Source organism: Mus musculus, chromosome 2 (assembly GCF_000001635.26).
Source record: "Mus musculus strain C57BL/6J chromosome 2, GRCm38.p6 C57BL/6J".
In the NCBI taxonomy this organism is placed as follows: Eukaryota; Metazoa; Chordata; class Mammalia; order Rodentia; family Muridae; genus Mus; species Mus musculus.
Genome location: NC_000068.7, coordinates 94,078,795 through 94,096,917, shown reverse-complemented (window position 1 = coordinate 94,096,917; position 18,123 = coordinate 94,078,795). Strand labels below are relative to the sequence as shown.

General features: G+C 40.7%; 1 protein-coding gene across 1 annotated transcript in view; it reads left to right on the top strand.

The window, feature by feature from the left end:
* Hsd17b12 (hydroxysteroid (17-beta) dehydrogenase 12) overlaps positions 1–18,123 on the top strand; it is a 125,213-nt gene that overhangs the window by 60,992 nt on the left and 46,098 nt on the right. The window contains exon 4 of the mRNA NM_019657.4: positions 13,644–13,751. Within this exon, the coding sequence (NP_062631.1) occupies positions 13,644–13,751 (108 nt within the window). The remainder of the gene's footprint in view (positions 1–13,643; positions 13,752–18,123) is intronic.

The following is an 18,123-nucleotide window of genomic DNA, read 5'->3' as shown; positions in this document are numbered from 1 at the left end:
GCTGAGCCTCAGTGCACAGCAAGCACTCAGCAAGGGATAAATTTAGATCTTAAGTTTTGTTCCATGCACTACTTATGTCTGCATTTGATTAATTAGTTCAGCCTTTGACTGAGCCAAAACAGTATTTTACATTTTACCCTTTTATTTCTGTAAGTTTAGCTTTAAATGTCTTCAAAACTATATTTTCCTACATGTGCCTATCTTTTACTTCTGTGCACTAGGCATGAGTTGAAAGACCCATTTAGATCATGGTCATGAGTGTAAGAAATGAACCATGGAGCCAAAGTGCAAATATTTATTTAGACTTTTATCCATATAAATAAAGCTATTGCTTATTAAGTTACTAGCCTGTTTTCACCACGTAAAAAATCAGTTTATGACTTTGTTATTTAGACTGTATTTCCAAGGGGCAGCCCCAAATCTAATCATCATATCTTTAGTTACTCTTGGGGACCCCAGTTAATGTCTTAGCAATTATTGGCTTGAGGGGCCACCCAGTGTGTCCTGTGTCATGGCAGAAGATGAGAGTTAGATCTTATACGTTGTTGGGAAGAGGTGGCATCCTAATCACAGTGAGCAGGCTCAACACCTGCATCTTGTGCTCTTGGCACTGTTTCCCAGTTAATGAACCAGGACGAGAGAGAGAGAGAGAGAGAGAGAGAGAGAGAGAGAGAGAGAGAGAGAGAGAGAGAGAGATTGAGAGAGAGATTGAGAGAGAGATTGCTACTTTCCATGCTAGGATAAGAAGAACCTGGAATATCTCATTATGACAAAAAACAGTAAAGGAAATCCAAAGAATGATGACAATGTATCAGAAAGACACAGCTTGAAGGGGACCCCACCAGCCAAGTCTGGACAAATTGAGCATTAAAATGGAAATGATAGAGCAAATTATAATTCATCAGATAAGCAAGTGAAATCATTAACCATATACTAATAACTTTTTACCTCTCTAAAGGTGGGTGGGACCTGGGGGAATGGAGCCTAAAAATGAGGCAGACTATGAAGTCTCATGTCATAACCAATTTTACTCAGAGCATCAGACAATTTATATTCTGAGGGTTAAATAGAGTCACATAAATAAAGTATACTATCATAAGAGCAAGCCACATGCAGCAAGTACTTGGTTTCCATAGAGATATAAAACCAAATAGCAAACTCTAAAGAAACTCATTTCTATCTGCTACAACTGGGAGAGGTATGAAAGCACATCTCAAGAACAACTAACTCTGTTTTTGTTTTGTTTTTAAAAAACTGAGGTCACAAGAACTCTTACCTTGTTTTCTTGGAGTTTTCTCACAAGCACTAAGAATTCCCCTTGTACAACTCTATTTGTGGACGTGTTTTGACAAATAATGAGTTGAAATTTTAAGGCAGAATTAGACTTCAGACAGTGGCAAATCCCACAAAATGTCAAAATTCTTGTGAATTAAAAAGAGAAAACCAACAAGTTTGCAGTGGGAAGAAGATGACAAGCCTCCCTTTATAAGAGGGTAGAGTAATGAATGGGACAAGTTAAAATTCCATGTTACCTGGTGGAATACAGTGCGAACACAACATGGCTTCTGTGCTGTTTCTGCCAAATGTACAGGGCCTGAATCTTACATGAGAAATGCACTTCTAAATCAAGGGCATTGAAGGTGCTTGGCCTGTGATCTCTAGAATGTCAGAGCATGAAAATCCCAAACAGTGGACAAAACTGTTCCAGATTGTGCTTCTGGGTTCTGCCTCTCCTCCCAGGGTGTCTGGTCACTGCCAGACTTGGCGAACTACTGCTTGCCAGTCCAGAAGTGGGAGGCAGAATCTAGGATGGATGTTATTGTTCTTCATCTCCTGCTTTCTCCCTCTCTGTTTGGGCTCTTATAGATGAGGCCTGCTCTGAAGATCTTTAATGAAGCAATTTGAATGCATACACTTTATTCAGGGTGAACCAAAGGGTTTTGGGTTGAGACTATCCATGGTGGGAAAAGGTCATTGACTGGAAGCTAAGGTACAAGAAGCCTCATTAGCATGGAGAAGCATTGCAGTTGCTGGGTACTGACTACCTGTGGCCGCCTACTTGGAGTCACCTGATTATGTGCTCTGAGGCACCACAGAAACAGGGAGAGAGCTTGTTCCACTCCTGCTGGTCTCAGGTTTTGAGATTTTTGGGGGTTTGAACGTGCTCTGCCTTACCAGTTCTCTTGTGGCAGGGTCCATGTGCCCCACACCAGATTGGATGAGGCTATTCTCATTACTTACACTATGAAGGCCACTGTTGGGAAAGTTGATAAATACTGAATAGATTTTGATGATTAGAACACAGTACTGCATTGGGTTTCATTTCTTGACTTGGTTGGTTTTATTGGGGGACTATCTTCACGTACATACTAAGCAACCATTTTCAAATGCTATATATAGTCTTTGGATCTCTTTACTGTAATTTCTAAAAATTTATTGAGGATCCAAAAGCTTGTGTTTGTGCAGTACAGCTATTAATGTTTATTATCTTTAGTCAGATGGGAGATTTAAAAGCATTCATTTAAAATAATAACAGTAAATCTATTATATGTATGAAAAACACTGGGGGAATAACTTTTGAAATAAGATTGAGTGAGTAGAATACTACGTGTATACATATCTGCAAGTCTCTTTAGTGTCTTACTTAATAAAAGATGGTGGTTGGCTGTGCTTATCCACAGCTACAGTTTGTTAGTTAGAAGAAGAAAATCTACCTTTAAATAGATAGGTAGCAAAAGTTTTTAGTAGCCTCTTTCGAGTAATTAATTGTGGGTATTCTTTATATACATAAAAGGTGGCCTGTGGGTTACAAAGCCTGATGACCTGAGTTCAAACCCAGGCTGCACAGAGTAGAAAGCAAGAACTCACTCCCACAGTTGTCCTCTGACTTGCACAACCACTCTGTGAACACATATGTTCACACATCTATACACATGTTTAAGTCTGTCTAGGTGGAGTATCTGACAAGTGTCTTCCATTATGAGGCTAGAAATGAAATCTTCGTACTTGGTCACATTAAAATTTATTGTCTACTCATACCTAGAATAGGTCTTGGTATCTGGCAAGATTTTCTCTCTTTAGGCTCTGGGAAATGTTAGTTTGGGAGTTTTATAGATTGCTCCAGAATGTTAATACATATGGATTGTCACAAATGTTAATATCAACCCCATTCTTATCAGGAAATCTTTTTTTCTCAGATTTGTGGTGGTAGGTATAAATCTTCTAAAATTGTGCTTTTTATTTAAACACTCAAATTTTATCTTGGACAACAAATAGCGTTGCTTCCTTTTCTTGAAGTGGCAGATTCATTCATTCATTTTTGATACAGTACCTACCAAATCTGCATAAATACAGTTTGTTGTTCTTACAATTAAATCATGTTTAGATGAAAAGGGAGTCAGTTCAGCACGTGAGCAGCACTTGCAGCCATTGTATTAAATATGCAGAAAAAATGTATATAGTACATTTTGTTGCACAGAGCTTTAAAAATAAGTATACAAAGGACAGTCATGTAGTAAAATTAATAACGTTACTGCTTGATCAGGAGCATTATTAAGTGAAACTGACTTTTGTTTTTTTGCTACGAGCTCTTGAAGGATGCGGTGACCTCCAGAGCAGTGCACATCGCTGCTCTGATTTGCCTTTGTTAACCAGGGAAGGCAGCACTGAGTGCCTTGCTTAGGGTTTGGACTTTCATAGATTTTCGTTGGCTATGGATCTTGAAGGATGCTGTATTCACAAAGTAGTTACGGATGCTGAACATCATAGCAGTCTCTGTACATTACTTTAATTTGAGATTATTTTAAAAATACATAAATAGCGGTTTGTCAAACATTGAAAATTATATTTATGAGAATAATCATTTGCAAACTTTAGAAATATTCCAGTAAGTCTTGTACAGAATGAATGACATAATGTTCTTGGCACATAGTTAATTTGAGGTAACTGATTGCTGTAATATTACTGTTCTGGTAGTAGGATATTAACTTTAGCCCCATGCATTTTACATGGTACAGTGTGTCCTTTAGGGCATCCTGTGATCACAAATGACGTGTGCCAAGTTCGTATTCTTGGTATTGAAGAATGAGACTTCATCAACTACCTTTGCTTTCAGTTTGCTTTCCTATATGAAAGCAGTGCTCTTAACAGTGTAAAGGAGGATGGGCATTGGGTATGCTCTGTGTTGACCAGAAGGTGGTTCAGCTCTTGGCAAAATATCAGTGAAATGGCTCTGCAGGTAAGGGTACTTGCCCCAAACATCATGACTTGAGTTCAGTCTCCAAAAGTCTTATAGTGGAAAGAGAGAACTGATTTGTGCAAATTGCCCTCTTCTCAAGGCCATACATGAAGTTAATAAATATACAAAAAGATTTTTTTTTTTGGTTTTTTGACACAGGGTTTCTCTGTATAGCCCTGGCTGTCCTGGAACTCACTTTGTAGACCAGGCTGGCCTCGAACTCAGAGATCCACCTGCCTCTGCTTCCCGAGTGCTGGGATTAAAGGCGTGCACCACCATGCCCGGCTAAGATTTATTTTTTAATTTTAAAAAAGTGTTGATTTATTTTTTTAATTTTAAAAAAGTATTAATTATATACTTAGAGGCAGGAGCAGGAAGACTGTGCATTCAAGATCAACTGGATGTGGTGGTAAATGGCTTTAATTCTAGCACTCAAGAAGAGCAGTCAGGTCTCTGAGTTCAAGGCCATCCTGGTCTGCATATGGAGTTCCAGGTCAGCCAAAGCTACATAGTGTGACCCATCTCAGAAAGTCAGAAGTAGGAGAGTAATCAAGGTCTTTCTTGGCTACACAGTGAATTCAAAGACACCTTGAGCTACTTAGAATTACATGATGTTTAAAGAAAAATATTCTAAAACTGAGTTCATTGTAATAGGATAATTAATACTTGGTTTAACTTTGTGATTTTGATTAAATTTATTTCCTTCTAAAGTTTCTTTAATAAGAAAAGAACTGACTCTGAGATCTGCCTGCCTCTGTCTCCTGAGTGCTGGGATTAAACAGAGCTACACAGAGAAACCTGTTGTCAAAAACCAAAACCAAACAAACACACAAAAAAGCAATTGTTTAGCATCTTATTTCTGAATGCCTCGGTAAGATTAGAAATTTAATCTAGAGTATAGTCTTTGCCAAGTCCTAGGTTCTATTCTCCCAACCCCCATCCCGTACACTGTAAAGAAAATAACCTCTTAACTAACCAATCCCCCAAACCAAAGCGACAGATTCAGATCTTGAAAAGCATATCCCCAGGCAAGATTTCACAAAACCAGAATGGAACCTTTCACAAACAAAATGATACTAAAAGACAACGTACTTTTAGAAACATTAGAGCCAGCAGTTTCAGAAGAATGGTGCTGTGGGTATCTGACTTCTATGCTTATCAGTCCTTAAGCTTACAAAAACAACTGTTATTGCCTTCTAACTTGATTTTATTTAGTTCAGTTATCCTGCATGGCTCACATCTCATCTCATTTTTCAGGCCAACAAAGAGAAGGAAAAACTCAATCTACTATAACATAACAGAAACATTGTATTATATGATTTAAGAAAACACTGAGATACAATCACAGTATCTGTAAGAGGACTATTTTAGCTGGAAGATATGATAATAACCAGCTTCCTGAAGCAAAGAAATGGATAAAACTCTCTCCCTAAAGCTGGGCAGCTAATAATGTGGAATCCTGCAAGCACCTTGCACTGGCCCCTCTCCTGTCCCCACTGCTGTCTCTGCGCATATCCCTCCTCTCTGGGTACTAATGAATCAGGTGATTAGTCCTTTCTCTGCCACCTGTTGCTTTTTATAATAAGCTGTGGGTCCTCTACTCTGCCACACCATGTCCCTCCTGAAAGCAGGTGTGGTCTGATCACTTCCTAGCTTACAAGTTAGAACATACTGGATGCTAAGTGCTCACAACCCTGGTAAATGTTACCTTGCCACAGGACGATCTTCTAGGTACATATGAGAGGTGTGTTTGTACAGGGCCCATTCTTGTTTAATGATCTGCTGTCACTACCTTGAAAATAACATAGATTGCTACATGATTTTCCACCGAGTTTTGCAAATTCTGAAGCAGCTCTGCCTGTTATCCTGACATCTACATGATCTTTTTCTTCTTTTAACCTTCCAGGTCTCCCTGTGCACCACATGGTATCCACAGGAGTTCTCATAACATGTTTCCTGCCACTCCCCTCTAGTTTATGCCTCTTTCTACTTTCTGTATGGCTAGTTTTTGGTTTTTCTTTTTAAAAACCTTGATGCAAATGCTATGTCCTATTTAAAAATTGCACTCAGCATGAGCATGTTGCTTTCTCTGCATCTATCCCCATCCCCAATTGAAGGCATTGCCTGTTGTCCTCAGATGAAGCCTGCCATGTGGGTGCCACTCAGTATGTTTCTTGCCTTGCCTTTATTCAGCCAGAGTTCATGTTACATGCAGCAGGTTCTGTTGGACCCTGAGTGACAAAGATGAAGCAACAGCCACAAAACCAAGGCACTCCTGCCCTTATACTGCAGGCTGGGAGCAGGCGCTTTGCTGGCCACACATGCCTCTTGTAGATATGAGTGATAGCCTGTCTTTAATTTCAAGTCATGGCTGTAACAGGCATCTTCTGCTTCCTTCATCGGTGGTGATGGTAGCCACTTAAGGCTCTGAGATGTCCAGAGTCTTGCATTTGGGATCTGTTCTTAGTGATGTCTTGTGGATGTGAGCAATGTCTTGGACTTCTTTCATCAGATATGAGACACTGTTGATGACAAAGCAGTCATGAAACTTACAAGCACTTTGGTGGTTTGAATAAGAATGTCCTCATAGGCTCATATTTTTGAATGCTTAGTCATTAGGGAGAACTGTTTGAAAGGATTAAGAAGTGTGGAGTTGGTGGAGGAGGTGTGTCACTGGTGGTGGACTCTAAGGTTTCAAAAGCCCAAGTCAGGTCCAGTCACTCTGTCTCTGTCTCTCTGCCTCCCCCTCCCCCACCTCTCTCTCTCTGAGCTCCTTCTCCCATCATACCTGTCTGCTGCCATGTTTGTTCCACGATGGTAATGGATAAAACCTCTGAAACTACAAGCAATCCCCAGTTAAATGCTTTCTTTTATAAGTGGTATGTCTTATCACAGCAATAGAACAGTGACTAAGACAAACACTAAGGAAGAAATCTTGCCATCAGGAAAAGTTATATCAAGTGTAAGACTCTGATTCTAAAGATCAAAAGTGAATTAAAATATACTTTTTGGACTATAAATATAATGATTCCAAAAGATAGTATAAAGCAAACTGAGACAAAGCATTAGTTGGACATTAGTTTAGAAAGCTCAAAATAGAATGCTGTGACATGGATTCCATGGGTGATAACATAACAAATAAATCACTTTAAAAAGTAGAGTCTGATGTTCATGGCTAGCATGGGGGATGAGGTAAGCTGTTACAGAGTTACAGCGCAAGTAATACCTATAGCAGCCTGTGTTAGTAAGGAAGAAAGAACACATTAGACCACCATCTTTGTAGACATTGGCATCATCTTATGTAGACACAAGAATGCACTTGACCTTAAGAGTTTCATAAGGCATATTCAATATGCTATCACAGGGCATCTTTTCAGGAACTGTACAGGGTGGACAGCACCACCTGCACTTCACAGGCCAAGAGATGGAGTGAAAGCTAAACCCTCTGTTCACCACCAATGGAACAGGACTCAGCTCCTGCTTCCATGGGCGCCCCATTCCCTCCCAGTGAGCTCTGTTTCTGTGCTCCTGACATATCATCTTTTAACCTGAAGCACAGTAATGGGATTTTCTTTTTCAGTTTTCTTTTTTTAATCTCCTTTCCAAACAAACAAATAAATAATTCAAGTGTTTCCATTGGCAGATTAGTTTTTAGGTGGAGAAAATAAGCATCTTTTTCAGAAAATGTCTTTAAGGGGGCGTAAGCAGCGTAGAGCTCAGCTTTCAGAGAATGAAGACATCCCTGCCGGGAGGGTGGGGGAGCCCGTGTGAGTCTTCATTGTCCGCACTCCTTCTCATCATAGGCGCTAGAATAAGTAGAATACTGTGAGCTTGACTTCAAATAAAGAAATGCTTATTTGGGGATGAAATCCTAATGAGCCGTGGTTAAATTTTTTTTGGGGGGGGGGGGTTGACTGAAAGTGGGTCTTTTCACAGAGATTAAAAGTATCATGAGCAGTTTTTTTCAAGGCCAATGAAAAGAACAGACCATTATTTGTACAATATCCCTGATCATTTTAACCAAATGAGTCTTCTAGCATGACGTCAGATCAGTTCACTCTCTACTGGGTGCATTCACCTTTCCTCCAGAGCCATGAAAGGCAGGCCCTCTCTGTGGGGAGACATGCAGATTCTCACCCAGAGATGAGGCTGGGGAATGTGATCAGGTCTGAAGGTAAAAAAAAGGAGCTAGGAATAAGGATTTTGGTCAAGGGCCTCTTTATTCTTTGTTTTCCCTTAAAAACAGAAATAGTACAAAAACTAATTTTTTCACATCTCTAAATATATAAGATATGTAATTTTGTGTGAAAATGAAGTTTCTTTTAAACATACATTTGTACTTAAATGAAACTTGATAAATTCAGACCTAAAATTGGTGATCACTGACTGTTGCCACTCTGTACAGGACTGGGGTAGGGAGACTACCCATGACAAATAGCCTCAACCTTCCTGTCCAAGCCCTGAGTCAAGTCTTGGCTGATTTCTAAGGGATATGAAGGTTCAAATATTTTTGAGTTTATGGGAAGATTACAAGGAGAAGAATTGAATTGTCTTAAGTTTATCTCCTACTTTAAGATGTCTAATAGACTATGTTACTATGTTTTAAGTGAGTGGTCCCTACCAACCAATTTACTTCTGTAGGGGAAAATCAAGAAGTATCAAGAAGATGGCTTCGTGCACCAGCTATGCTGACCTCCACACCCTTTCCGCTTCCATAGCACAGATCTCTGTTGCATGCCAGGTATCCCACTAGGTCCTGTGAAAACAAAGATAAAAATGTTCCCTGTTTGGTAAGAAGTAGATTTAGTTTTGTACTTGGCCTCAGACTCATTCAGGATACTCTGAAACGGCAACCTGGCTGCAGCATCAGAATACCCCTGCTTACATCAGTACCCATACTTACAGAGCTGTTACAGAGTTACAGCGCAGGTAATACCTATAGCAGCCTGTGTTAGTAAGGAAGAAAGAACTATACATTAGACCACCATCTTTGTAGACATTGGCATCATCTTATGTAGACACAAGAATGCACTTGACCTTAAGAGTTTCATAAGGCATATTCAATATGCTATCACAGGGCATCTTTTCAGGAACTGTACAGGGTGGACAGCACCACCTGCCCTGGTGTAGGTGTAGTCATAGGATGGCTGTAGCATCAGAGAACCCATTTAGCCACCGCCCAGCCTCCCCAATGGAATTTCAATTTTTTTTCCTCTTAGAATCTACAAGATTTTTCTAGGAGCCATTTATAAAACACAAGGATTGCCTTCTGGCTGAACTACTGTGGTTTGGACAACAAGAATTTCCTTGTTGAAGCAACCAGCATGGCTCATCTCATGTCCACAGCAGTTTCCACATTCTCTTGTGTGTTTATCCTGTTCACCTGTTTCCTATTGAGTTTATTCTACAATAGCTCCTACTGTTAAGAGGTTGGCAGAAGCTATGTCATTCTTTGAGCCCCGGAAGGATGAGAGAGGGCAAGGATGAGAACGGCCCAGCACTCTGAGGCTTTGGGGTAGTTGTTACTCTTCCCCAGCAGATGGCTACCGCTGAGCTGGGTGTAGATGGTAGCCTTGGGAAATACTTGGGTTAGGGAGGTGGAAAAGTAAAGGTAGCATCAAGGGTTACTTGTATTTTGTAGGTCTACAGTGGTAGCTGTTTCTCTTCCAGGTACTTACTCTACCCTTTGCTGTTTAACGTTAGCTAATTCTTGCCCATTATTGTCTTGTTGGTGGTGTCAGAAGAAAAGTTGGGATTAAGGGAATGATGTGCCCAGCCTGGAATTATTTTCTTAGTTTCCTAAAAAACTAGCCACTCTGTAGTGGATATATCTACAAAACAACTCAACTCCTGCACCTAAGGCTCAGGGAACATTGTAGAAGGGGGGGGGGGTGAAAACGTGGATCAGAGAGCTTGCTGTGAGATTGTGTCTACTAATGATGTCAGAAGCTACTTATAAAGTCTCACCAACATGACTGCCTACACAGTGGTTTAACAAGGACAACAGCAATAGGCGCACACACATTAGCTTATTTTTAAAAATACCTTGGCAACCTCAAAGTCTGGGCACTCCTAAACTTTCCCCTGCTACCCCAGGCCCAATTGGGGAAGTAGCCAGTGGCATTTGGCATCGTTATTGATCCATCAAAAGCCAATTGGGGACAAGGACCTTCAGAGTCTGCACATGCAGATTCCCGATTGAATCAGAGCATTAGAACCAATCTTCAATAAATGAATTTGAAAGAAAGCAAAGAGGGATATATGGAAGGGTTTGGAGGGAGAAAGACGGAAGGAGAAAATGATGTCAATATTTTATAGTCTCAAAAAATAAAAGAAATAAGCATGGTAGCCACTAAGCACATCAGTCTTTTAGGATGTCCGCACTTCCTTGCTATCTGATTGCTTAGGCACAGTTCCTGTCTGGGTCTGATGCTGCACTGCTCTTTCCCCTTCCCACACTCCCACAGCGTGGGAGACGGAGGACCCAGTCATGAAATCCCCAAGACCTATCAGTGGGTCTGGTCCAAAATATGATCCTCAGAAAGGAAATGTGATAGATGTCTTCAGGAGTCTTCTGAAAAGATATTCCTGTCAATGAAGGGGATTTAACACAGAAATGTCCATTTTCTTCCACTGGGTGTTGTCATGAGCACGCGATACTGGGAGTGGCCCCGACTGACTCAGGGAGGGAGGGAGTATAAGGAAATGAGATGGGAGCTCCTTGATCATGTGTGTCAAAACAGGGCCTAGTATTTGTCTTCTCTCAGTAAAACTCGGTTCTACTGGGGGCAGAGAGACAAGCAAGTACTTACTTTATTAAAAACAAAGGTGTCAGAGGTTCAAAAACTAGGCAAGTCAGGCTTCTCTGAGAAGCTAATATTTGCTCAAGGACCCAACAAGAGACGGGGAATTTAGAAGAACATTCCAGATAGGGGGAAAGGAGGAACAAATGAAATGCCCTGAATGTATTTGGAACACTGTGTTCAAGGAGCTGTGAGGAGCCTTGTCCTAGAACTGGGGAGCAGTAGGAAGAACAGCTGGAGATGAGCCGAGAGAAGTAGCAGGCTACTTGCCAAGGACTTTCAACTCTTACTACAAGTGAGATGGAAATGTGTAGAGCCTTAGAGGAAAGGGAGGAGGGGGACTATAGGAGAGGCAGTGGAAAATACCTAAAGGGAATAAGAAGCTGTGCTTTCCTGACCTGAACATGATTTGAAATTTAAAGACTTAATTATCTTGAGTATCTAGTAGCAGGAGCCATGTTGCTTGTTCCATGCGTGAACACAAAGAAAGCTTCATGTATTCTTCACTCCAGAACCTTCTTTCCAGAAGTCCATCAAATTGATTTTTGCACCATGTGTATCCAGTGATGTAAACTAATGCAAGTGTCTTCCTCAGATCCTGTGTGATATGAAGCCTGAGTGAGAGGTTTAGGGGCTTTTGGTTTTTGACATAGTTACAAAGTACTCAGTGTTCATGTGGAGAGAATGCATTGTTCAAATCAAATAGCCAAAGGTATCTTATTCTCACGAAACATTTTACATTGAATACAAGCTAACTTTCAGTCTTTTGTTTAGGGGCTTGTTTTTCCATGTTAATATGGGATTGTTTTAAAATCAGTGTTACTACATAGAGTAGGGAATTCTGAGGCATTTTCTAGTAAGACATAGTTGGCCCAGCAATAAGTGACCGTTCTTCAATACATGAACACACATTACTGACTGTACAGGAACAGTCTTTACCTTTAACACCGGGGAAGGCATTTCTTGGTCAATTCTTCTCTCCAGGTTATGCATGAATTTCTATGTAGAGTCGATACTTTTCATCGACTCTTAAGTAAAAGTCAAATCTGTCACAAGCCAGCTCTAGGTTTAGCTACAAATCCTTTCAGATCAAGAATGGACACTTCCTGTGAAGATTAATCATGAAAACTGCATGATGAGTTTACAGTGACTTCCACTGAAGAAAGGTTTATTTTGGGAAGCTGGATTTTTTTAAGTGAATTCTTTTGAATTATCCTAAGTTCCAAGGAAGAGCATCCTTAGCCTGTTGTGGTAGAGGAGGGAGAGGCCTAGCATTTGTGAAGTGCCTCCTGTACCCGTGGTCATCACCTGAGCCTAAACCTAAGCTGGGTAATAGTTACTTCGTTGTCACAAGAACATGCTGAGGCTTCTACATGATGTCTGTCTTGCTCATGGCCATTCTATAAAGAAGGATGAAAATGAGATTAGCACCTATGTCTGGGTGACCTCAAATCCCACACTTTTCAAAGGGTGGAAGGTGGAAGTGGCCATTGTATGCTGACCGTGGAGAGAGTGGCTCCCCCGGTTCTTCCCTCAGAAGCTCTTACTTCCCTCCCCAGCTCTTTGGACCTTAATAGTCTTGAGAAAAGGAGAGCATCAAGGTCTTTCCCATGTCACTTTGTGTATTTATTACTGTGCACTTTGTGTGGCTCTTTAAATGCAGTGACTTAACTGTTAACCAGGCTAGAAACTGCAGTGAGATCACATTCCACATTCATTTTTACCATGATGAATTTTGTTTCTTTTAATGTATCACACACTTTACAACAGCTAAGAGCATTGGCTGCTCTTCCAGAGGACATGGACTCAATGCCTAGCATCCACATGGCAACTCACAGCTGTCTCTAACTCCACTGCCAGGTGATCTGGCATCCTCATACAGACACACATGAAGGCAAAACAGCAGTGCACATCCTAAATAGGAAGGGGGGGGGGTGTGATACTGTTGCCTGGTTTTGGGATCCTTTTCCTCCTACTGGGTTACCTCATCCAGCCTTGATGCGAGGGGAGGTGCCTAGGCTTAGTGCAACTTGATAGCCCTGGAAGACCTGCCCTTTTCTGAAGGGAAATGGAGGAGGAGTAGATTGGGAGGGGGATAAGGGAGGAAGGACTGGAGCAGAGTGGGGAGGGGAAACTGTGGGCAGGATGGAATATATAAGAGAATAAATTGATAATAAAAAAGCTACTTTACAAATATAAAGACTTCTTCCTGAGATTAAGTGATATCAATTTGCAATTAAAATCACAAAGGCAGTGATATTTAGAGAGTATATAGTATTATGATATGAATCATGTTTTGTTACTTGGGCCTGAGTCTGAAAAAGTAGTTATCATTATTGATTTACAAGGGATAATTGACAGGGTGCTCTCAGGCAGCTGGGTGACGGTGATGGGACTTTTTATTCTGAACTATTGTTTTGTTGACTCTCTATCGTCTCTTAGAGATACTCTCATGATTGCTTACAATTATCCTGCTCTAAATGTCATATCAAATTGGGGGGAGAAAGTTTGAAAGGATAATGTTATCCAGAGATTTAATCATAATTGCCATGTATTAATTTTCCCTTTTGCTCATCATTTGTCTTTTTTTTTTCTTCTTCCAGAAGAAAAATTCAACGTTGAAACAAGGACCATTGCTGTCGACTTTTCATTGGATGATATTTATGATAAAATTAAGACAGGCCTGTCTGGTCTTGAGATTGGCGTTTTAGGTTTGTATTTTTGCCTCATTTATGACTCATTTTGTTCATTCTTTGGCTTTTACTGGGTCTTTACTTTCTCTCTGGAGGTTAGGTGTTTAGTGATAAGATTGTCACTGATCCAGTTGTTGGTCAGTAGCAAATACTAACCTGTGTGTTCTTGAAGCTTTGCCTTGTAGATCAGTGACTTTAAAGGGGTTTCTCCCCCTTGCTTGCTTTACTTCAGTCCCAGTCTCTCTGTATACATTATTGACAATGAAAGGCTGGGCTTGGTAGTGACACCTATAATCCCAGCACTCGGAAGGTGAATGATACTGAACATTCATGGCTAAGGAGATGGAGGCCTGGGAAAGTTAACTCTTGTTCCCTGCAGAGCTTTTGTATGTAGATAATACTAACAGACTCAGCCCCATGAAATGTTAACACCACGGAAAGGTGGTTTTCATCTATGCTTTCCACAAAAAAGGAAGAACTCTTCCACATATGCTTTATGGTTTGTTCCTTTGGACATATAAATGTCCACTGAAAATACGTGATGTCAAGAGACTTGGGATTTTTTTTGTCTAAAGCAACAGAAGGACTGAGGGGCAGTCTGAGTTGTCTGTTTTCTCTAAGTCTATTACTGTGTTTTATTATACCTCAGCTGCTTGTTCTTACAGGAGAATCAAATGTTTTTGCTGAAATAATGGGAATATTTGAACTGTGTTTTTGAAAAAAAAAATCAGAAGATCCTGATGGAGTAATAAGGAAGATAAAATATCACATGTTTTTCTTTCATATGTGGAATCTGTGTGCATATAGATATATAATAGACATACGCACACACAAACACATGACATTATAGTAGAAAGAGAATAACTATTTATGAGAAAGAAAGGAACCAGTGTACCAGTGTGAGGTGACGGAAAAGGGATGGAAGAGGACACAGGGCATGGGGAGGTGGGTAGGACATGAAAATCATGAGATACTGTGTTTGTGTGCAGATGCATGTGAAGGCCAGAAGTCAAACTTGGGCTTCTCTGTTCCCTGTCCACTTTGTCTTTAAAGATGACCTATCCCTGTGGAGGTTAGGCTAAGCTGACCATAGAGATCCCCATGCTGGAATTACAGTTGTGCACCACCGTGCCTGTCTTTTTACTGAATGCTGGGAATTGAACTTGGTTGCTTATGCTTACAAGACAGACACTTTAATAACTGACCACTCTTCCCAGTCTCCATAGAAGACCTTTTTAAACTTTTTTTGTTATTTTGTTTTTGTTTTTTGAGACAGGGCTTTTCTGTGTAACAGCCCTGACTATCCTGGAATTTGCTTTGTAGACCAGGCTGGCCTTGAACTCATAGAGATCCATCTGCCTCTGCCTGGGATTAAAGGTTTATGCTATAACACCCTGCCTGTCTCCTTTTTAGAACTTCTAAATAAGGCAGTGTGTAAGGTCAGTTACCCGAGTATAATCCCACTCAGTGTTTGTGGACTGTAGCGAGCCTGGCCTGTCTAGTCTATACCATGCAACCTCATGCTTGTGCCGTCTGTAGGGATTCCACTCCTGCCTCACTGTAGAACCAGTGGGCAAAAGATAAATCAAAACACAGAACTAGCTTTTGCCTTTGTGTCTACATGTTCTTTTATCAATATATACATTGGGAAGAGTCTTCAAAAGTTCTTCTCCCTTACCCTAGATGACCAGGGTATCAGGGGGCAAAGTTCTGATTGTTTCTAAGCTTCCAAGATAGCAGTTATAACTTGCTTGTCAATAGAAATGCTGTTATGGTTTATCCCATGGCCTTCTCCACCTGTGGACTAGTGACGGACTAGGGAATGACAAAGGCCGTCTTAGGCAGGAAGGTGGTTGATAATTCCCAATGAAAGGAGACTGGGGAACAGTCCTTACATTGTGAAAGAATAGCTTACTTTTAGGAGTAGTTTGTGTTTTCATGACTGTTCTTTATAGACCTCAGCTACTTTTCAATGAGTAAATGTGAAACAGTAGATACTCTAGGATCATGGAATCTGAGATGGGAGATGTTGGGTATGGGGTTGGTACAGGACTGGGGGATTGTTGGGAACTTAACTATATCCAGAACATTAACACTTGGGAGCTTGTAACTAGTATAAACATTATAGAGCTAGGGTCAGCAAGATGGTTTGGTGGATAAAAGTGCTTCCTATGGAAACCTAGTGACATGAGTGTGACTATCGAATCCCATGATGGAAGGAGAAAGCAGACCTCTGAAAGCTGTCCTTCATCTCCATATGTACACTGTGACACTTGCATGCCCACATTAAGATTCACACCTAATAATCAGTAGAATACGTTTGTTTTTTAAATTACTGAAGTAGTTTGCATTCTTTTAAATGCTAAATCTTTATAATCTTAAATAAATTGAAAGCAGTGTACTTCAATTCTTTTTTCTTTCTTCCTTTCTTTTTCTTCCTTTCTTCCTTTCTCTCTTTCTCTCTTTCTCTCTTTCTCTTTCTCTCTCTCTCTCTCTCTCTCTCTCTCTCTCTCTCTCCCTCCCTCCCTCCCTCCCTCCCTCCCTCCCTCCCTCCCTCTCTCTCTCTCTCTCTCTCTCTCTCTCTCTCTCTCTCTCTCTCTCTTTGGTTTCGAGACAGGGTTTCTCTGTGTAGCCCTGGCTGTCCTGGAACTCACTCTGTTGACCAGGCTGGCCTCAAACTCAGAAATCCGCCTGCCTCTGCCTCCCAACGTGCCAGGATTAAAGACGTGAGCCACCACTGCCCAGCAGTGTATTTCAATTCTTAGTATTTCAATTCTTAATGTGACTAATGGCTGTTATACAAGGCATTCAAGCTACCAGTTACCATGTTTTTTTCTCAGTTTATAATGGGAGTCAAAATTGCAACCTCTAGGTTTTTCTTATGGTTGTAGAGCTGTTGCTGTCAGTTAAAGCAATGTTTAGCCTGTCTGATTGCCACTTCAACATAAGGAAAGAACAGTTCTGTTGACTCTTAGTAGGTCAAGCTCAAGGATGCCATTGAGCTTACTGCATAGTACAGCGTGTAGAAGACACCATCTCACAACAAGACAGACTGGCCTAAAATGTCAGTAGAGCTGAGGCCAAGAAACCCTGATTTAATGTTACTCTCAGGGCTGGAGAAATGGCTCAGTGGGTAAAACATTGCATGATCCTGAGGGCCTGAGAGCAGCTCCTCAGAACTGCTGTAAAGTTAGATTTGGTAGTTTGCATTTGTAATCCCAGAATTTCTACTGTGAGATGGAAGGTGGAGACAGGAGACTCTCTGGGAGCTCATGGGCCAGTTAGCCTCACAGGTGCAGCATCTAAGGAGACCCTGTTTGAAACAAGGTGCAAGGTAAGGATGGACACCTGAGGTGCCCTCTGACCCCCACATGTATGCATGCACTCACACGAATGAACATACACACAGCAAGAAGTAAAGTTGCTGTTTGAATTGTTAAAATGAAATACAGCTTTGATTGGTAGTTGAACTCAGATCAGTACTAAAAGTAATTGGAGCTGATGTTGCCATAATCACTGAACGCTCATTGTAGCGCCTACCCACACATTGTCTTACTAGCTGGGCTCTGCTTTCAGTTTGCTTTGCATTCTGTATTCTACCACAACTGTCTTGTTGGTCATTGACCCTTCAGAACAAATATGTTACCTGTATATTACACTGTAAGTTTGAAGTCACTATCAAAGCACCTTTGTAAGCTGGATTTTATCTTACAAGCTCTAGAGCTTGTGAGGTAAGACTCATTTTATGTTTTCTATCTCATGATGGCCTAGTTTTCTTAGCACTTTGCACTTTCTTCCTTTTTCTCACCTCTCTCACATACTCCTCCTCTGTCTAGTAAAGCCCAAGTCCTCTCATGTGATCGCCTTTCTGTTCATACAGCTGTCACCTTGATAGCATCCTTTAAGATATTCCAAGTATCGATTGATTTCTAATAAGAAGCAGTAATTGTTCACGTGCATGTATGTATTCGTGGTATGGGGTGGTTGTGCCTTCCTCTTGCTTTTACCTTACTCTTTGACACAGGGTCTGTTACTGACTTTGGTGTTCACCTGGTCACCAAATCTCTTGTTTCTGCCTTCCAATACTAGGATGGAAGGCCTGTGCAGCTGTACCTAGGGTTCTTGTTTGTTGTTTAATGTGGGTGATGGATATCGAACTCAGTCCTCCTGCTTACATGGCAAGAACTTTACCATTGAGCATCTCCCAGCCCCCAATTAATATTAGGTTACAGGAAAGGTTTTTTTCCTACTGAGTATTAATTATAATTAGTAATAGTAGAATGTAAATATCAATAGCATATACTCTATTTGAATAGCATTAAGCATAAAACTATAATCAATGCCTAATAAGGAAAATTAATATTTTCAAAATTACAAAAGAAAATGCTAA